Here is a 22,013-nt window from a genome sequence, read left to right on the forward strand (position 1 = left end):
TTTAAGAATCAATCTTTTATTATCTGCTTGGTAGTACAAAAGTTGTATATAAACTACTTTGTTAAAAATACATCCGATATGCAAATTTAAGAAAGGCTGACTAATATGGCAATGTCCATATCACTACAAAACTGCAAAGTGTAGTGTTAAAGGCAGTAAAAACAGGCACCACTTCTAAATCTTCTTATTGAAGAAGCAATGTACAAATTCAGTTCTTGCACATACCAGGTCTTAAAATACCTTATGTAAGTAAGTTATACAGGCAAACAATGTTTTACATAACCAACACATTTTGATCTTATCTACATAATTCAAATGGAATCAAAATAGGAAGTACTTTTAAATTAAGTAAAAAAATAGGACATTTTTGTTCAAGCTTCTTTTGAATTATTTCAGTATGTTACCTTGCAATATTAGCTTACTAGGTATTAAAACACAATACCATCAAATTAAAAACTTTTTTTTTTTTTTTAAAGCTTTTTGAGACAGTCTGTAACTGAACATCTTCTTTCTGAAAACTGTTTAAAACTGCTCGGCTTTGCCCAATACTCCCTTTCTCCAGTAACATTTTATACTCATAGCTCTCAATCTACTGGAAATTGAAAGCTAACTACTATAACCAACACTAATTAAACTCTTCTAGAATAAATAGCTTTTTATTGAAATCAAGTGAAGTTTGAAGAAGGAAAAAAATATATAAAATCAAGAATCTATCAAATACATGCCTATAAGGCGAGCTTCGTAGTTTGTTAAATATCAAAGAGATTTTATAAACCAGACTTAAATTAATGACAGCAAGGATGCTAAACACTCAAGTACCAGTCCTGGTCAGAGTTATTTAAGGTACTCAAGAATGAGCAGTTCTCTCTAAAAACATCAATTCTAAAAGGCACAATAAACCATCATTTCTTCTCAGGATCTTTGTTGGGGTTTGTTTGTTGTTGTTTTTGTTTGTATTTGTTTGTTCCTCCCCCCAACCAAATATGGTGTCTCTGAGAAGCGTTCAGACCTAGCAAGCAGTAAACCTGCCCAGGGCAGGAGATGCAGAACTAGATGATCTTTAAGACCCCTTCCAACCCAAGCTGTTCTATAATTGGATCTATCAATATCTAATTGATACAAGGAAGGCAATCACAGCACATACTTCCCAGCAACCATCAAACAAAGTTCTCTGACAAGATGTGGGAGTACCTAATATGGTTAAAAAAAAAAATGAACATGAATTTAATACTTGTACACATTGTTAACATTACATAAGCTGATGAAGATTCTCAGATCTGAAAGAAAAACACAGTTCAGAACACTTGGACAAAAAGGATCGAAAGCAATTTAAAACAAATCAATTTCAAAAGAAGCACTGATCTTTATAGAGTTCATAGGTTAGATTAAATTAATGTATAGTTCTCAGAAAATAGCATAATCTCTACTACGTTGTATTACCCTACAGCTTATATTCTTAGGCACTTGGAGAATATGTTATTTTTCAGTTTCTTTCACATAGCAAAATTTGCTGAAGTATTGCAAATGTCCCCTCCCCCTGCCTTACCAAAATAAAGCAATAAGATTGTAAAGGTCATAATAAGTAGACACAAAAATAACATCACAAAACCATCACTGGTATTGTTAGCAGTAGATCACACTCAAAATATTAAGGCAGTGAAACAATGGCTTAAGATTTCGGTGCCAGTGAGAACTGCTACCCTCTGAAGCCACTCTGAAGTACTTCAGTACATACTCCATAAATTTTTAATGACAAATATTCCATATCCTTATCTAGTGGTTCAAATATGTTGCCTTAGCTTAATAAGGAACCTGTGGGTAAAAAACAAAAGAGAAAGGCAAAGCCATTAGGCAATACGACTGCAAATATGACTAAGGAGTTACAAGAAAATTGGAGAACAAATGGTCTTAATGAAAGTGACCTTTCCAAAAGCTCAACCAAGTGCATAGAAGAAGACACTTTTTAGCCTAATATTAAATAGTTATTAAGGTAATGGGAATAAGGACAACAGTATCATTTAACACTTGCGTATAGCTAAGCCATTCTGTGCTGTGAGTTACCTGTCACAGAGTCAGAAAGGCTTACATACTTCTGCATCTCTGCACACATGCAGATTTGACTGAAAACGTTTATTTTCTTGTGTGGTTTGCTTGGCTACTAAAATTTAGATTAATAGAGTATTTTTCATCTTCCGTAGTCTGACTTTCATCTTCAGTGAGTATTTGTGAGCTCTGGAAGGGAAGAACAGAGTTAAAAAATCCAGATGGACTAGAGGGGTAAAGTATGAAGAAAAAAATTATCTGGTAAGACTTTTTACCTTCCCTGTCCAAAAAAATGTGTGTATTTTTGATTTTGAAGATGAAGCTCAACTTTTGGTATGAGGTCCACACTGCCCAACAGTGTGTATGTGTAAATCTTAATTTTTTTTCACCAATAAAAATCAGTAAGTATTTAACCTTGCATGGATGCCATCACAAAGTTTGTAAAATGCTACAGTGCCATAAACACACTTCCTTAAATAAGAATGCATTTCTTGGGAGTCCTCTGTTTTCTCCAAAGTGCTAGTTGACTAACTTCTTCTAGAAGTTCCACCTGCAAAACAAGAAAGTTATTTCACAGATAGGTCCAGGAGAAAATTAGTTACAGTATAAACATGTCAATTAAATACAGATGTTCTGAAATAGAAAAAAAAATGCCTGAATTACTTAATGTGGTGGTTATGCATTACAAGCCTTAGAATAAGAAACGAAAAAAGTTAAAACTTCAGTTGGTAATTATGAAAAGGATGGACAAAACCACCAGCAGACCCATAAATCACATCAGTGTAAAGCACACACAACTTAGAAAGGGACACCAGAAATGGCAAACATCACAAAGCTGCAGCACAGCAGTAACTTAAGTTTTTGTTTTCTCAGTAGCTTGCCAAGGAACTCCAAGAGCTTAACTCAAATACTTGACTTTAAGTATCTGTTCCATATTTACTTCTTTTTCATGTGCCACTAAAAATATTTCAAGTAAACTGAAATGATGAAATGGAATCTGCTCAAGATCATGAACCTCAGAGATAGACAGAAGACATGCTAAGTATAAAAGATGCAGGCAGCAAGATGGAAGGATAAGCTGAAACACTGCAGAGCTCATTTCAAGAAAATACTAAGAATATGTCAGTTTAGGGGAAGCGAAACTGAACTCAAGAGTAGCCATGAACACAAGCAACCAGCAGCATGAAAATACTGCTCAACTCAAGAGATTTCATCTCACACAGATCTCAGTTACGGCCGTTTAATGCACAAGGACCAACCTAGTGCCTCCAAAAAGCTGGAACAAACCTTTTTCTGGCAGCACTTACATGCACATTTGTGCCTCCCTTCTTCCTCTACGCTGGAAGATCTGAGCCATGTTCTCCAAAACAACGTGCTTTTTAATCATACATTTATGAGCTACAGGCACAGAAGTCCTAAACATTGCTTATCCACCCAATGTCAGTAATTTAAACTATAATACGTTATTGTAAGTCTGAAACAAGTAATTGAAACGGAAGTCTAACTTAGTATCTGCTTACTTACGAACAGCTTTTCACAGCAGAAGAGAAAAACTCCTGTAGAACCACACTAGAGAACAGAATGTTAAGTGCTCAGGCAAAAGCTGAGTTTTTTTGGTTGTGGGTTTTTTATTTTTATTTTTTTTCCCCCTCATAGTGCAGAGCAAACAGACCTGGCCAGTTTCCCAAGTTTAGAAAATAGTTTTTGCTGGACTGGAGATACCATTACAAGTGATTCCCCAGAGTCATTTCTCTGCTATTACAATATTTGTTTTCAAAAAGAGCAGTGTCTCAAATCCCAAGGGAGGTTCTACAGTAAAAAAAAAAAACAAAAAAAAAACAAAAAAAACCCCCAAAGATAGACACTTTTTTTTTTTTTTTTAATAATAGCTATACTATTCTCTCTCTAAAGAGCAGCTTATTTTTAGATTGAAGCAGTAATAGTTCAAACTTAAAGAACAATGTTTAGGTACTTAGAAGGAACAGCTTTCATTGATTTGAGAAAGGACAAATTACAAAACAGGTATAAAGCATTTCCAGATGATGAAAACAAACTTTTCCAATCACAAGTGCACTGGAACAAGCTATTTTCATATATATGCCCTTTTCTTGCTATTTTTCATGTTAGAAGACAAATTATCTTCTCATAAGTCAAAGAATGAATTTCTAAGTCTGATCTCCCATTGCAAATAATGGAAAAAAAACCACAGACCTTCATGCCCAATCCAGCTGCACATGAACATACAGATGCAGCTAGTGAGGGAAGAGGTTATTTCCTATTTCATTCAGATAAAGAAAAAAATACTTGTGAGACAGCATCCAGATAAATACATTCTTCTTAGTTTAACACTCTTTTATCTCCCTGATCTATCAGAGAAGTATCCAATAAGCAGCCAGCTGATATGCAGCATCAGTGAGAACAACAAAGAAGCACTGCAATTATTCCAGTGAATAAGCAGTCAGCAGTACTTGTTTCTTTTGGGAATCCAGCACATTGCCACTAAGAACTCAACTGTCCATTTACTGTGGAAAAATTATAAGCATATCTTGGATGATGATGCTACCTTAATGAAGTAGCTTTTATTTCTACATCTGCTGAAATTTTAAGGTCTAAATAAAAAATTAGATTAAAAAAAAAAAAATTGCAGTATATTTTAGGCTTTTCCAATTTAATCATTAACTGAAAGATCAAATATGATTTCTGCACTTTTATAGAAACTTTCAAAATTGCCTGATGAGTTTTCACACAGAATAGATACATTCACAGCATTTTTTCTCCTTACTGGTTGCCTCAGTCTATTTCCCAGCTTTCACTTTCACTGGTTCCTTCCCAGTGCCATACCTGCAGTTCACTCTGAGCTTCTCCTCTCTTGCGTCCCCTCTTTCACAGGTGTGGCAGGTGCTTCTTTTGCTTCCTGTTTCACAGGTGTGGCAGGCACGTCACCATTGAGGCCCTCCACCCCAGTAACAGACATCAAGCTTTTCCGTTCTTTGGAATTAGATTTGTGCTCCACTTTCGTGACTCTAAACCTGAGGTGACCAAAAGTGAGATTCAATTGCACGTCCCTAGATATTACCAAGATCATTCTGTATAGCCAGGATATGGATATGTGTGCATTTAAAGACAGGAGAATCCCAAGACCATGAAGTTAGAGCACACACCCACACAGACCCACGTTCACTTCAGAGCAATCTTCCTTTTTATTACCCATGAAGGCCTTAAACATTCCTTGCTGCTGAATCACACTTTCTCAGGGACTTGGTTTTTAAAACTGTCCACAGATTCCATGCTACTAGACAAGAAATTTTTCTAAGACAACTACTGTGTAAGAAGGGAACTAAAAACAACTGAAAGCATAACGAAGTTATTTCTATACCTCACACTTAATCCAGAAATAACAAATTAAAAAAAAAAAGGGAATTTATTCACGTGCAATTCTTATTACATTTAGACTGTGTCATCAGAACTACAGCTTTGGATTTGCAGCCACAGCGGATGCCTACTCATTCACAGGGTTCTAGAACAGTCTTGTTCACTTCCTCTAGAAATAAAATTTAGTTTACTAGTAATGGGATTTAAAAAAAAAAAATAATCACTAGTTCTAGAAATGAGTAAAGTTAATGGGTAGCTGATCCATTAACTGATCGGCCACTATAGTGTCTCTAAGAAAAGGATACAATGAAGTGGCATTAGATCTTACCTTCCCACAGAAAGTACTGTAATTTCTCCAAGGCGACTTCTTCTGTGCTCTTTGGATTTGTGAGCTGGTTTTATATGATGCCATCGTTTGTGGCTACAGCGAGAACAAACATCTTTCTCTATTACTCCTCCAACAGTATGTAAGTGATGGCCTTTGCAGCTGTGTTTAAGTGGAGCAGCACCAGGTGACAAAGGAGACCCTGGACTTGTTGGACTCCCAGGAGTGTTAGGAGACACGGGGCTAGAGGAAGTATAAAGGAAATGAACAGAGTACTATTAAATCTTGTTTCTTAGAAGGAAAATAAAGAGTAAAGTAAAGCCTTCTGTTTCGTCTAGTGAAAAACTACTTTTCTGAAGGATAGTTTATTTGTGGGGATACAGGAATTAATGTTCCCTCTAATACCGTGTTTCCACAGTTCAAAAATCACTTCATGAATGAATCGATCTGCACTCACGTAGTTAACGTAACTGACAGAAAGGAAATGAAAAAAAAATCAGGTTAAAATTCAGAAAAATAGTTTAGATGGACTTGTTTCATTATTTTTAAGAACTCACAGAAAGACACAGTCACAACATTGTGTTGATGCAAAACTAAATGTCTGTCATGAAACAGGTTTAACATCCCATCCAGCCAAAGCTTCAGAAAGCTGCTTTTTAAAGGACCCATGAAAAAATAAAAAGCATTACAATGAACAAAATACACCTATTGAGAGCAACCCACAAAATTAATCTTAATTTCTTCTAAAACAGAAAAACAGGCAGGACAGACAAAAAGCAAAGACTTTTCTGGATTTCAGCATTACTCCACGGTCAGGCAACATATTCTCATAAAGCAAGACAAAGTTCAGTGCGTTACGGGTAAAATGACGACAACTTAAGACAGAGCATTCCTGAAAAAGGGCATAGCAGAAAGTTGTTTATCAGATTACCGTAAAACTGAAAGGGCATTTTCAATGCGGTCATTCTGGTCCAGATCATATTCCATTTTAAATAGTTCTTTAAATAATGGAAGAGAAAAACATCTAAACTACTTGTGAATTTTGGGGTTACCTACACTATCCATAGAGTACAAGCAAAGAAATGAGGATGACAGGAAGAAAGTGTGTGTGTGAGAAAGACACACACTGAGAAATCTTATGAAGAATACTGGATGTATCACAGTAGGGACAGCACAGATTTCAGTGCTTTAGCAGAAATAAACATTAAAAAGACAGAGGCAGTTAGCCAGATACTCACTCCTCAGAAAAAGAAGGTAGAAAAACACAAGCTGAACATGAATCATTAGGATGTAAGTGCGTTAAAGTAAGAATTTTTTCTCACCATGGAAATAACAACCTAATAAAGTCACATTATTAAGCTTTAATCATGCCTTAGCTGGAATGTTTCATCCAGTTTTAGGAATGCTATTTCTAGAAAAATTCTAACAAACCAGAGAAACTCCAAAGGAGAACAAAGAAATAAAGTTTGCCAATGAATGACTGGAGCTATTTAGATGTTTATTTTCAGAACAAATACATTGTCAGGAGGCATTTAGTGGTCTTCAAACAAATTAAAGAAACTTAAAAAGGAAATAAAATCCATTTAACATGTTTGAAGTGAAGACAAGAAGAAATGACTTTAAATAGCAGAAGTTCAGATTTCACTTCACTGTGTTTATTTCTATCACTAGGAAGTGCTTCACAGTGGACTGAACACGGAAATAAATGCAAGGGATTTGCACTCAAGCTACTAAAGCTTCAGGACCATTTGTCAGAAGTAATACAAGAAAAAAATCATCACATCTTTTGATAGTCTCAGAAGACCACAGTCCCTTCCCGTTTTTCTATTTTAATTCACTGAAACAGTGGTCAAACTCTCAAAGTACACATACCCACACAAGATGTTTGAGTTAAAATCCTACCAAATATTTGTGATGCACCAGGAAAAAATAGCTCCAAAATCATCTTTATGTTCAAGAGCTCATTTTGCTAGATTTGAAATGAGTTTCTTCAATAACCAAGCCTCGCATCATTAAAATAGTTTCCTATGGTTGCACATTATTTGCTTTGCTAAAACTATACACTCCTACTTCACTACTTCAATATCCATTTTCTCTGCCTTGAATAGGAATATAGGATTACATAAGAAGAATCCAGTAATATAAATACAGTTTAAAGGTACTTAGATACAGACATAAGCATGTTTAATTAAATAGTATTTTGCCATTTAAGGGGCAGACTACTTTCCCTATGTGAAGTTTCAAACAGTTGTGCAGTGGAAGGAAGCCCAAGAGGTAGGCCAGCCAATGTATGTTACCAAATTTATAATGCAAAAAGAGTAAAACACTGAAAGAGACACTATTCAAAGTTAGCAACCATATAAATGAAATAAGCACTGCCTCTGCTCTTTCAAATCACCAAGTTTTGATTAAACCAACTTGGAAGTAATTGCATCCCAAAGTAAACAAATATTTGCAGCCTCTGTAAATCTTTAGCTCGAGAAAGCAATAAATCATTTTGACAGGCCTAGAACATATAACCAGAAGAGCAAGATATTATCATGGGGCTTACGCTAAAATGTAGTGAACTAAAAGACACAACAAGGAAATCAAGCTATAATCCTCTTGGCTGACAACTCAAGGAAGTGATGTAGTCTTCAAAGTGCACAGGAAATAAAACCCTTTGAAAGGGTACATTTTTAGTTGCCTCAGGAAACACACATTAAAAAGTTGAGCAATTACCTTTCGGGTTCAAAGACACTGCTATCTGCTACCATGGCCTTTAACACATCAGCATTTGCTGTAATGAGAATAAATAGAATTCTTCAAAAATGCACATCTCTAACTTTAGAAAAACAAACAACAAAACTGAAGGTGCTAAAAGAACTTCCATCTAGAAGAAAGATAGCTGCATTATCTGTATCACCAAAAGGCATGAGAGAGACTACTGCAAAAATGTTTACATAACTCTATGGGATTTTCTTAACATAAGCTATTAAAATTACTGCTCATATTGCAAACGAAGCTTCACCCACTGCAAGCTACATAGCAGCCATCTGCACAGCACTCCTACACAGGATCACTGAAAATTTTAAAAACATTCATTTGATCACAGGACTGTCATCACCTCATACTTATAGAGCAATTTAAGAGAAAAGGCACCAAAAAACAAAACCCAACCGTGATGAAAAACACACTAGCACTAAGCACTAGCAGTCATTAAGGGAAAAGAAGAAGCCAGCAACAAAAAGAAACCTCTCCTGAGATTTAGGCTTCTTTCAGAAGTAACTCAAGGCAAACTCAATGCTTAGGAGAACTTGAATTTATACAAATGTAAAATTAACAGGCTGGAGTTTCTTATACTATAAAAACATGCAGTCTCCTCCTTCCTCCAAAGGTTGCTTTGACTGGTAAAAATCTTCTGACCTAACCAAGCGCTTTTCAGGCCACTTATGCATAGTTTTACATTTTTTCTAGAAGTATCCATTTTACCATTTACTTTGTGCAGACAGCGCAGGAAGATATCATGTCTGAATTTCCAAGTCAGAGCTAGTCTACTCTGTTCTCTCAGTTGTGCTCAAATCTTTCATCTGACAACAGCCATGGGAATTATTACAAGACAAAATGTTCAGTATGGTCAAAACATGAGAATTCACATGCTTTAAATGTTGCCATTAAGAAAACAAGCTTAAGCTTTTCTTTGGAAAACAAGCAAAAATATTTTAAAAGAGGAAAAAAAAAAAAATCAAATGTCCCAACAGCTAACAGAAGATCAAGAAATGCATGAATCAAGCTTACAATACAGAATTATTTTCAGATAATCAAAAAATATCTCCACTTTGCTTAGGATTATTGCCTCCTGCAGGCAATCTCAAAGAATACACATAGAAAACAGCTATTAAATGTAAACATACGAACATGCCATACTTCTGAATATTTACAAATACACACACACACATATATATATATCAGACACCACCACAAAGGCTCATAACTTCAATTTCACCATACTATACCTTCATTTTTCATAATGTAGTTAATAATTTGTCCTACAGTGTCACTATTCTCATGCGCAGTTTCATTCATTTCTGTGCAACGAAATAAATATTTTGTCAACATTTTGGCCTTTCAAAAGAACAAAAAAAAAAAGAAGATACTTCAAAAAATAATCTACACTAAACCACCCACCTCCAAAAAAAAGTAAGAAAGAAAGAAAAAAAAAACACTTGAAGACGTTCCAGAAGGAAAATGGCAAGATTTACTGTCACTTTGGAGAGAAAACAGATGAGAGTTTTTGGTCTTTATTCAAGAAAGCCCAGAAAAGTAAGTTTATGGAATCTACACATCAGCTCTAACATTCTTTAAGGCTTGAAGAAGTTCAATATTTTCATGAACATGCATCAGAATTCTATTTATAGCTAGTTAGATAAGGAGATACAAAAGAAAGCAGTATTTCTAATCCTAAACATAAAGAGGAAAACAACAAATGGAGCCATCTCAAGCTAATATTTTAAAATAGGGATAATCAGCTTCTAGAATAAAAGGGATTCAATTTAATCTTACAACTGCAAGGTGTGTGTTTTTGGTTGTTTTTTTTTTTTTTTTAATTTTATACATTTAGTATTCTTAAATTCCTCACTCCTCTGGTCATATATACAACTGAGAACCTTGGTACTTCGGTAGTTGACTTCACTCGTTGCCAGTGCTGGAAGTTTCCCCATAATAATCTCAAAACACAAAGACTGGGGGGAAAAAAAAATAAATTAAAAAGCACAGCTTCCTTAAAAGACATTAGGGCTATCTTTAAAATGAAAAATAAGTAATCAGAAGATGGAGGCAAGTTTGATAGGTTAGGCCTTAAATTTGCCTCCAAGTAATAAATTTGGGGCTTCCTTCTCTCTTCACCCCACCTTTCATCTTCTTCACCCCAATGCCTACAACTTCGCAAAGCAGCTTACACACCTGTTTCCTCAGAAGACCTGGAAGCTGCCCCCTCTCACTGCCACTCACCTTGCTGTTACTCCTCCCTTGAACTAACAGACACACAGCTTGAGTACATGCCATGGGCAGTGATTGCTTAAGAACACAATGACAGATCATTACTGCAGCACATGACTCTACTGTTACCACAGAGGCACTGTAATTTGCACTTATTATGAACCTGTGGAGATGCTATCAATCTTTTTGGAGAAAGGAAGAGGCCTGAAGCATTTACAAGTGACTTGACCTTTCTATTTGCCAAGCCAAATGCCGCATATAGCATTCTTCTCTGGGGTGAAAAAGAGAGCAGGGGAAAACAGGAATAAGGAATCACAAAACAAGAGTACAAACAGAAAAACAGAAGTATCTTTAAGAAAAAAATATTTATAAGCAGCATGCGTTACATAGAAGAGAATATCCACCCAAAGGCTCAGTTTTATATTGAGAAGGGAGATGAGAAAGACAACACAATACAAATAAAACTTGAGTTGCTAAACATAAATCTTAAGGCCTTAAGTCTGAACAGCAGCTTTTCACCACTCCCTGATGTCCAATACTTTCTCTCAGCAGCAGATGGAATGCACAAAGGAGATCTGGTGACTTCAGTACACAGTCACAAATATCCTGGATACGTTGATCCCTCCATAAGCTCTTAATCTGTTCTAAAGGACTCGTGGGAAGTTGGAAGACTGGCAAAGCTTTGACTAACAAAGACCAAAAACCAACAGACATAATGGTAATGAAAAATACTTCTCTTAATATTGTATGATAACTTATCTAGACAGAAGAATGATAGAAGTCTCACAAAAAGTTAACTCCATATTGGCTGCAATTTTTATAAATAAGTAGAAATATTTTTTTAGACGCTTTGATTACCTATTTTTTCATCAGGCTTCTCCTCTTCCTCTACTTCTTCAGCCTCTGTTGTACAACGATACCCTTTTTTCTTAAGGACGTGACAGATGAGGATCCCCAAGAGACCCATGATGAAGAAAACAGGCACCAATACAAAGGCAACATACTCCAGGTGCTCAGGCTTGTTATTATTGCCAGTCGTCACGGTAGTTGTCGGTAAATCATGGCTTGCCAAGGCCTGTACATCACCTACATAATGGAATAAACAGAGTTTATGCCTCTAACAGTCAGTATCTTCTCTGCATGAAACAATTACAAATATTCAACCATGTGCAAAGAACACCTATATGATGTTTCTTCATTGTGATGGGGCAGAACAAATGGTATTCTAGCCAATCTCAGCATGAGGGCCAGCGTATTTCACAGAAAGCAAAACAAGTGCTCCTTCTCACCAGTGAGGGGAACTCCATACTATTCCTGAAGTCCTAACTTCATGCAAAATAGATAAAAAGCACAGGATTTAACATTGACAAAAGGATCAGACTTAAATATCCTTGACTTTTCTTGGCAACGGGATTAGAAGAATACAAAGATTCCAACCATGTCCAACTGTTCAGCTAAATCCAAATACATGTTTGCATATTCAGAATTTGTTTGAAGTCTCTAAAGTTTATGTATACACACTATACATCATAAAGATTTACATAATAACCTCCAAGCATACAAAAATATTCTACTCTATTTTTTTAGAGTAGGAAAGAATGGCAACAAAATTAGGTGATTAAAATTCTAACATATTTTACCATATTTTCTACCTACTTGTACTAAAACAGACATGGTAATTCATGTTGCTACTAAACGGGTTGAAGATTCATCAGAAAACCAATTATGCGATACTGAAGCTTTCACAGCAGAAATTCCCAAAGCCATCTAACTCCTCCCTCTGAAAAAAAAACAAAACAAAACACTTAAGAGTCTCCAGAAATTTGCAGAAAGACCATTACTTCAAAATTACCTCTACTGTGCCAGCTGTATAAATAAAAATTTAAAAACCATTAAGTATTCATCTGAATCAATATGCTACACAACAGTGGGAATGCAGAAAACTAAAGGAAATGCAGACAAACATCTGAATAGTTCTGGAGGCTGAATGAACTCCAATGTTGAAATTAAACCTCAGGATGTTTGCTTGGGACAAAGCCAGATGGCCTAGCTTGCATACAAATCCAAAAAAGAAAGCTATTCATTTTTTCAAACAAGGCCAGCAATGCTGCAGATAACTGTATTAGAACTTACTAGGTATGTAATCTTCAGTAGCTTTAACTTGTACCTGGGCAGGACAACTGAGCAACACAAGAACTGAACAAGATAACACTTTAAAACTGCAATTGTTTTACATGACAGAGAAGTGAAAGACAAGAAAGGATAAACAGAATCATATAACTGAAAAAGTTGCTCACAGTTTGTTTGGCAAGAATTTTCAATTCACATTTTAATAAATTGAAATGAAATGGGTTTGGTCTTGTCAGCTTCCAACATATCCCAAGTTCGCCACTTCATCAGGCAATTTACTTCAGGAAGGAGAAAAGCCATTACAACAAATACTATTTTGATGGCTGTGTTGTTTCAGAATCTAAGAAATCCAACTGAAATAGCATACATCACAACCTCAGAGAGGTGTTAACAGGTCTTAACAGATCAGAACGTAAAGAGTGCTAATGTAAGGAAAATCAGCAGGTGCTCTGAATTTTGATGCACGCTGTCCATTTTAAGAATGATGGGAAAACCACAGCACACTACTGCAAAGACATCAACAGCAACTTAACACTCAAGATAACTAAGAGGTAGGAGGACAGATTAGGAGGGCCACCAGATGAATCCCACTCTTTACATTTTCTATCTCTTTGTGAGAAAAGCAGCATTACCCTAAGAAATCTCCTCCTGACTTTCCTTCATGACCATGGCAGGTAACTCCTACTTCAAACCTAGAGAGCGAGTGCTTCCAGGCCTCCAAGCTGTGGTTGCTCACAGCTTCTCCAGACACAAAGCCACTTCACCAGGTCCCTCCTCTCCCCCCTCAGTTCTCTGCTACCCCACTGACTTTGCACACGACAGGCCAAAACCCTGGAAAGAGTTTTAAACTGCATCAGTGACTGAGATTGTTGAAGAAAAACCTGCCCTAGAAAGCCTTTACTTTTTAAAGCAGTCGCTTCAGTGAAGCAGCACTAACTGTGGTTTGCAGACTGCTCTGTCAAGGCAATCAAGTAACTCATCTTAATGAGTTTCCTCTTCTCTCATGTCAGTAGTGCTTGGGTACAGTGCTGAAATAAATTTCATTTTTGGAAGGAACCACTTGCCTGGTTTCTTTTTATTATTATTATTATTATTATTATATTTTTTTAAACCTACAAACTGTTCCTTGATTTCCTTGAGCATTTCTGCTCACAGGCTGCCACCTGATATACCAACCAGAAAACCCTTCAGCTGCAGTCTGCCATCAAGGATTATGACAGCTCAGAAAAATTCTTACAAGATAAATGTAGCCAATAAAAAAAATTAAAAACACTCTAAAAACGCCACAGATGAGCCAATACTGAAACCTTTTTTCCTGACTGAAGGGTACTGAATAAACTCGTGATGTACCAACTCAATGCTCAGCAATACAGATTAGCCTACTAATTAGATTGAAATTTTAAAAGCTTTAGAATTAGGCAGGAGACAAAATTTTAAATGGAAAAAATATTTTACGTATTAACAGCGACTCCAACAAACTGGCCCATTTAAATGAGCCACTCAAGTTTTATTCAGTTGTCTTTAGATGTCTGAAAATCTATTTTTTCCATTAAAATTCAACAAGGTATGAGCACGTTTTAAAAGTATCTTCCTTAACAGTAAAAAAAGCAATATTTTTTTTAAATGTAAACAGGTAATCTACACAGAACAAAAATTGTTGTTGATGACATCATTAAATGATCAGAGATGTAAAAATTCACTAGAAGCAAAACAGAAAATATTCTAGAAAAAAATGATTGCCTGGATCAAATACTTGCTGCTGTGTTCAACCTTATAAGCAGAGCAAAGCACTCTGCACTCATTACCAAACACCACCCACGTGTCAAGAAGTCTGCTCCCAGAAACTTCAGCATTTAGGATGTAAAACATGACGACGACCTGCCTGGGTACAAGCAATACATTTCATGTATTAGTCAGAGCTGCATCACTCATTTTATGATCCCTATTCTTCCTCTGAGGTATGTTACAGTTATTAACAGAATGGTGACAGTTACCCCATTCTCACGATGTACCGTGCTGCCTCACAAAGATTTTCACTGAAAATTCAGGACTTCCTTGATTCATGCCAATACTTACTGAAATCAGTTTGCTGTGGACTTTTTCCTGTCCTGATGTTTTCATACACCTGTGCAGACTATCAGTCTACATATCAAAATTACCTGAAGATGCACTTCAAATACAAACATTTGGGAGCAACACTTGGCACATTTTAAATGCTGCTTAAACTACAAATCACAGACTGTATTCATGATACTAATTCAGATCCCATGTAGTCTTTTTGGCTTAAGAATAATTACATTTCAGTCATTGATCTCAAGTATTCTCCACCCTTAACTAAGCCTTAACTAAGAAGTAAAATACAAAGTCAGTCTGCCTGGGTCAAGAACTTTTCTTTTATACTGGTTCTAATCACCACTACTCACAGTGTTCTATCTTTCCATCCCAACAGTGGCTCAAGAATATATTACAAAACCTTTAAGAAATAGGATACATGAGGAAAAGAAGTTGGGTGACTGAGGCAAAAAGAATTTGTTCTTTTTTTAATTACAGCTTTTATATGGCTGAGCTTGATCTATCAGTATTCGACTCAGTCTTCTCTCCATGTTAGCAAGGTAATGTTTATTCAAAAAAATATTAAAAAAAAAATCAAAGACCATGGTATCTTGAAGGCTATAGCACTAACAAGGCTGGAGTGGACCACATACACAAAGATATTGCTCTGTAGCAAACCTTCTTCCCCCTTAGTTTCACAGAAAACAGAGACTGGAGCATGTCAGCAAGGCCATCCCACTTCATTCTGCTGTCCTAGAGCAGGATTAGCTGTTCCTACACAACTATTTGCCACACAGAGCTAAAGATACTGCAAAGGCAACAGCACACATCATTTTCTTCCTTTGCAGATGGAGGATCAGAACAATTATTTCATTTATATCTATTAGCCACATTAATAGACTCAGCTCATACCAAGCTTCAGAATTACTTTCTCCTTGGTTTTAGCAGCATGAAAAGATTTCATTTAGTGTGATCATTATGACATCCCTGATGAAGCTCCAGTCAGCTCAAATCTTTGCCTTTAGCAATGATCTAAATAGGCAATTCTCAAATGTTTCAGAGAGCAGAGCAAAATCCCCTGAAAGATTTAATACTGCATGATGAACAACTCGGAGGGTTGAAAAGAAAATCTTTTCTGCGATAAATTTTGTATCTGTTTAGTTGTTATATAAGCAATGTAAAAGTCATCCTTAAAAGAATGCAATATTTTTCTAAATCTCCCATAGTAAACTTAAGTATAATACACATCTAATGGATTGTTTTAAACACATTCCAGTTATTGTATTGTTTAATCTACAGCAAGAAGCCCATAAACAATGATGTAATCTCTCTGCCCTGCTGATAAAGAATCGTATTTTGTTACGCCAGATTTTGCCTATTAAGCCCACGTCATTTATTTCTCATGGCTTGCCTTTTAAAGAGCTCTGTTTATATTTCGTGAATTTGATTGTTCTAGCAATCAGTCTACTCTAAATAACTACATACACATTTACTGTCTTACCCTTGTAGTTCAGAAAGTTGCATGATCATATTTCCTGCTTCCAGGCATGAAGATGAAATATAGCCTTCTATCTAAATATGCAGAAACAAACTATTGTTGGCCTTGATGTTAACTGAATTGTTAGGGAAATCAAGTACGATCACTGCACATATTTAACTGCAGTATAAGACAAATGAAGCATTCAGGTAAGATACAGGATCTGCTCAGACACCCCAGCTAAGCACAGCTGTAAATGTCTCAGCAGCAGCCTTATCTTCAGCAGCTCTTTCCCTGATCATTTATGAGCTAGTTCACTCATCCATTGTAAAGAAGGAATTACTCAAGTTTCAGAATAACTTTTAAAAAGTTACTTGTTTGGGTGTTTTCTGCTAGTTTTTATTTCTTTAATGCCTGGACCACGTTCTCATTCAGTTCACTGTGCGGCCACAGAAATGATTTACAGGTGTTATGAAAGGCCGACATAAGCTGGCAATGCCACAAAGAGAAATGAGCGGCCAATTCCCACTTCAGCTCACCTTTCATGGGAACAGCAGCTGCCACCATAGCCAAGTGTTTCACCTTCTCCTGACTCTGACAGAAATACGCTCACACTGCATCAAACTGTGACACTTCCTACCTCCAGGAGAAGCCCAAAATACGTGTCTTTGTGTTTCAGCCTGCATCACGGTTACAACAAGAGCTTTAAATCACAGTTTACATCCCTGTCTTACTACTAAGGTGATAGCTATAGGGGAGACCAGAGGAAACCATAGAAAAAGTGACAAGGAACAGGTTAAACAGGGTGTTTTCCAGAGGAAGAGCAAGTGAACACAACCTGTTGCTTAACATCTGTTTCACCTATTGTTAAAGGGAATGGTACTTTGGGGAATATCCATGAACTGAGTAACGGGAAAAAAAAGCTATCATTTAAGAGGAACATTCAACATGTTCAATTCTGCTTCACTTCTAGCTATCCTGTAGTAAACGGAACCTACAAACAGAAGTGAAATAAGCAGGAAGTCTGATGAGACAGAGGAAGCCACACGATAAAAGAAGATGACAATTAGTAACAGCACTGCTAATTGCCCTAGAGGTTGTTTAAGGTCTGCTGCTAGGAACAAACTTCAAAACTTTCATTAGGTTTGTCAACAGCGGTATCTCAACCAAGCACACAGAAAAATCAGCTACATGGCTCACAGAAGCTCAGCACGGCTGAGGCTGGCAGAGACCTCCAGGTCCCTCTAGCTCAGCCTCAGCTCCAGCAGGGACACCAAAGCAGGTACCCAGGCCCATGGGCAGGCTGCTTCTGAAGATCTCCAAGGAGGAGAGCCCACAGCCCCTGGGTAGCCTGTGCCAGTGCTGTCACCCAGCACTAGCTCTAAATACTTTTAACTAGCTTTACTTCCTTGTCACTACCAGCAAGACGTATGTAGCCAGTCCCAAGGATAACCTATCTTAAAACATCTAGCTGCATCCTTTCTACCAAGCATCACATTCAAACCCATAAACCTGCAAGTCTTTCACAGTATCTCAAACTGGAGCCTGCTAGAATCCTCACATTAGAAACTGAGGCTTTGGCTTACTGAAGTTATCACAAAACTTATGATGATATCAAGGGTACATTCTGCAGAAGCTCTGGAAAGCGAGCGTTCTCCGCCGAACTTCGAGAGTCAGGTCACTGCCATGACAAGTTCCCTCCCAATCACGTGATACATGAACAGTTCAACAAGCTACCCACAAAAAATGGTCGTACAGAGGCTTCCCTGAGAGCTGGCAAGGAGGGCTCAGGGAGGAGATACCTCCTAAGCATGAACAGGTCCTATTAACAACAATAGCTAAAAGCAGTCGCGTATAATGCATGTAACCCTCAGCAACACAAAATCATTGTGTTTTATGCAATCCCAGATGAATCTTGTCAATTCCCTTGTCTGTCTGGGCAATCACATCAAGAAGGCACTAGCATTATGAAGACTTCAAAAACAAAGACAAAAATATTAACAGCAGCTCGGCCCTGACAAAAAGAAAGAATAAATTGCTCTACATACAGCAATAAGAGAGACTTGATCCATCCAGAAGATGCAGCTGACAAGATGGAGAAAACAGATCAGAAACTCATGCTTTGCTGCTAATCAGCATTACAATGCTTTGCATTTCTGTTGGAGCACCTATCATCTAATTTCAGCTTTCAAATAAAGCGTGTATTCCGTGCAATTAATGAAGTGCACTTAACCCATTTGGCTGTCTAAGAAAAATAAAGGATCCCTGTAGGATCAGATGTTTAAGACTATTCCATATCATTAGGAAATTAGCAAGCACCAACAGCATTAAAGCAATGCTATTAAACACATAAAATCAATGGTTCTGTGGAAACATTCACACTTGTTGAAAAAAGATTTTTAACTAAAACCAGCATATCCTCCATGTGACAATACAGCAGAAAGCATTTGGCAAACCTCAGGAGGAAGGGGAAAGAAATACTGTTTGTTTTTTGGTTTGTTTGTTTGTTTGTTTTTGTACCTTTTGCATTTTCTGTTACACTTTGCAACAGTTCTCTTTCAAAAGTGCACCTGATGCACATTATGAAATCACAGGTATTGTTAGTAAGTCCCACTGATGCACATGGCCTTAAAACTCCCTTGGAAAAGTGCTCAGTGATAGAAACCTGGGTATAAACATTTCAAGAGTACCTACAAGCCTATGCACACCCATCCTGCAGCTAACAAGAACACCTTCAGGCATTCTCTTCAAGATGCCAGTAGAAAACTGCTTGGCCATCCCAACAGATTGAGGAGCGTGCAACAATATGCCAAAGCAGCAACAACAGAAGAGCAATCTAATTTATATATGTATGTATATATACACACACACACACTCTAATCTTTTAAGAATTCTTATTCACAAAAGAGGAGGAAAATGTGGTCAAACTTAACAAGAGAAGGAGTATCTGCAATCCCCCTCCTCTCTTACACCTGCCATAGAAGATCTGAAAAAAGTGTTCAGGCCTTGCAAAGCCAATTAATGGTCAACACAGATCTGAACTCCAGGCTGGCTGTTCTTTCACTGAAACTCTTCGAAGCTGGGAAGAAGTCTGACAACGCTGACATATTTAGCATTGTTCTACAGGTCTCAGCTGTGCCTACTGGTACTTACTTCTTTCTGCTCTCCTGAAGAGAAGGAATGAACTAGATGACAAGGCTTCCACACCTCTTATTTTCAGAGCAAAACAGCAGGTGGTGGACACCTCAAACCCTTTTGGACCAAGCTGACATGTGCTAAGCATTAATTACAGATTGACAAAGGGCGTATACGAAGATTCAAAGCATTTCATGCCTAATTTCATTCTAGTAATCATGGCCATACTAACTGCTGCCTCTGCCTGCTCTCACATGAGCCATACGCCCTCAGCCATGCTCTGCCACATAGTAACGTACTGCCGGTGCGAGGCACCCACAGACACAGCCAGCAGCCAAGGAATGTCTTCCAGTGAGTTTACATTTAACAGTTCGCACTTCAGACAACACAGGCAGCAGGAGACACTCAGCTTTGAGATTACCAGTATCGCAACGTCTGGGGTTAGGCATAAACACAGAAACTGTCATTGAGGAGCAACTTCCTCCGTATGTGAGCAGCATTCAGAGCACTAAAGGGTTACAGCAAATCGAGTTTCTAAAATCTAAACACAAAGCCAAGTTCAACCTCACGTTGGACAGCCAAGCAGAAGCAGTTCCTCGAATCGTTTATACTCTGTTAGTCACTCGCCCACTCCGGCTCAAAATAAAGGTGACTACAGAACGGTTACGAGAACTTGTACTGCACACCGTATAGCTTTCCATTAACCCAATCCACGGCCAACCCAGACCGAACAGCCACACGGCAGCAAGAGCTCCGCGCTCCGGCACAGCGGGCAGCACCGCGCCGTGCGCCGCCCCGCGGGGCCGCGAGCTCCGAACCGGGGACAGGCGGAGCCCCCGCTGCCTCCCGCCCGCTCGGCCCAGGCAGCGCAGGAGTCGAGCGGGGGCACAGCGAGGAGGGGGCCGCCCCTCTGCCCGCGCCGCGGCAGCCCTCCGCAGGCCCGGCCCGACCCCGAACGGACCCCGCCCCGCCGGCTCCCGTCGCGGAGAGCGGACCGACCCCCGGGGAGAGGCGGGAGGGTCGGTGAAAGCGCCCGGGAAAGCAGAGGGGTCCCGGCTGGACGTTTCACCCACCGAGATCGGAGCGGTTCCCCAGCCAGACGGCCGTCGGGCCCAGCGAAGGAGAAATCGGCGGGATCCCGCTCGTCGCCGGCGGAGCCATACCCCGCACCTCCTCCGCGCTGGCAGTCCCGCTGCCGCCCGGCACGGCCCAGCCTACCGGCGGCGGGACGCGCCCTGCCCGCACGGCGACTGCGCGGAGGCGGCCCGGGGCGGTGCTGGTGAGACGGCGCGCAGCGCGGGTGGGTGCCCTCCGTTTGGTGTTGGAGAATGGAGGAGGCGTTTCTTGTGTGCTCCTGCGGCAAATTTGTGAAGTTAGTCAGCATCAGCATCGAGTGCAGAAGCATTAGTGCGGCGATGGGGCACTGGCGCAGTGTGCCGAGAGGCTGTGGAATCTCCCCCTTGGACATGCACTCTGGTGCCCTGGCTGGAGCTGGGTTGGACCAGAGGGAGCTGGAGGTCCCTTCCAACCTCAGCCGTGCTCTAATGATGTTGCAAGCTATAAAAGGATGGCTTTTGTAAGCCCAGCTGACAACCGTAGTGCTCCCCAGTGCATTACCCTTGGAAGCCCACTGCCAAGACCCAGTGGCAGGCAAGATGGAGACAGGGATGATTTTGAGCACAGCACTGGGCTTAGCAGCCCCTGAGGCTGGTGGACTGCTTTCATCCAACTTGCTTCACATGAGGTGGGCACTGCAGGGGCTCCCAAATACCAGGTGCTGCACCATGCTGCTGGGGCTGCCCAGAGCTTCTCACAAGGGCTGGTTGAGGTGCATCTCTGGTGGACCTTCACTGCCAGAGCACAGCACAAAGGCCAAGGAGATCTGTGGGGACAGCTATTCTGCACAAGAGGCTACCCACACCAGAGGAGCAGCATTTGTTGGCAGAGCTGGGTTGAAGCTGCACAGTGTAACAGTGGGGCAGGATGCAGCACATGGTGCCACGTGGCCCTACGGAAGCTGCCACTGTAGCATTCATGCAGGCTCTTACAAATGTTCACAGCCTTCATGTGCCTTCATTAATTAGCACTGAGCTCACAGGGACACCACTCTTACACTCACCCTTTTACCTCTTCCTATCCACAAAGCCTCAAAGTTGTGCTCGCATTCCTTTATTCTACACATCTCAACTCCAGGTTGAGTTTACATCTTGGTAAGCCAGCTCAGGTATTCAGACCATGGCATCTGTAAGTGGACTCTTCCACTGCCATGGCAGTATAAGTAGAATTATAGAATCATAAATTGCATTCTTATATCAAGGCAGGGGCAATTACATCTTCCCATTAGTTCCAGTTACATTACTCTAAATTATTCTGATCTAAATTATTTATTTACTTGCTCTTACTCATTTTAAAGAGACAACAATTATAAAGCCATACACATTCTTGAATGATTTGTTCATCTGGTACCAGCAATTTTTTCAGAAATATCATCATTAGCCACTG

General features: G+C 39.0%; 1 protein-coding gene across 2 annotated transcripts; it reads right to left on the reverse strand.

Moving 5' to 3' along the window:
• Positions 1 to 20,709, reverse strand: RELL1 (RELT like 1). 2 transcript variants are annotated; one of them, XM_042812519.1, is made up of 8 exons: positions 20,585 to 20,668; positions 12,374 to 12,497; positions 11,576 to 11,803; positions 9,736 to 9,807; positions 8,462 to 8,519; positions 5,744 to 5,983; positions 4,885 to 5,072; positions 1 to 2,593 (listed from the first exon to the last, which is right to left on the reverse strand). In XM_042812519.1, the coding sequence occupies exons 2-7, from the start codon at positions 12,399 to 12,401 to the stop codon at positions 4,892 to 4,894; spliced, it is 807 nt and encodes a 268-aa protein (XP_042668453.1). In that variant the 5' UTR covers positions 12,402 to 12,497; positions 20,585 to 20,668; the 3' UTR covers positions 1 to 2,593; positions 4,885 to 4,891. The 2 variants fall into 2 exon arrangements, with proteins under 2 accessions (XP_042668453.1, XP_042668452.1); XM_042812518.1 differs by lacking the exon at positions 12,374 to 12,497 and having other exon boundaries at positions 20,585 to 20,709.
• Positions 20,710 to 22,013: the final 1,304 nt, after the last annotated feature.

The sequence above is a fragment of the Centrocercus urophasianus genome, unplaced genomic scaffold, assembly GCF_019232065.1.
Source record: "Centrocercus urophasianus isolate 14NV4802_14NV808 unplaced genomic scaffold, USGS_Curo_1.0 seq_13, whole genome shotgun sequence".
Classification (NCBI taxonomy): domain Eukaryota; kingdom Metazoa; phylum Chordata; class Aves; order Galliformes; family Phasianidae; genus Centrocercus; species Centrocercus urophasianus.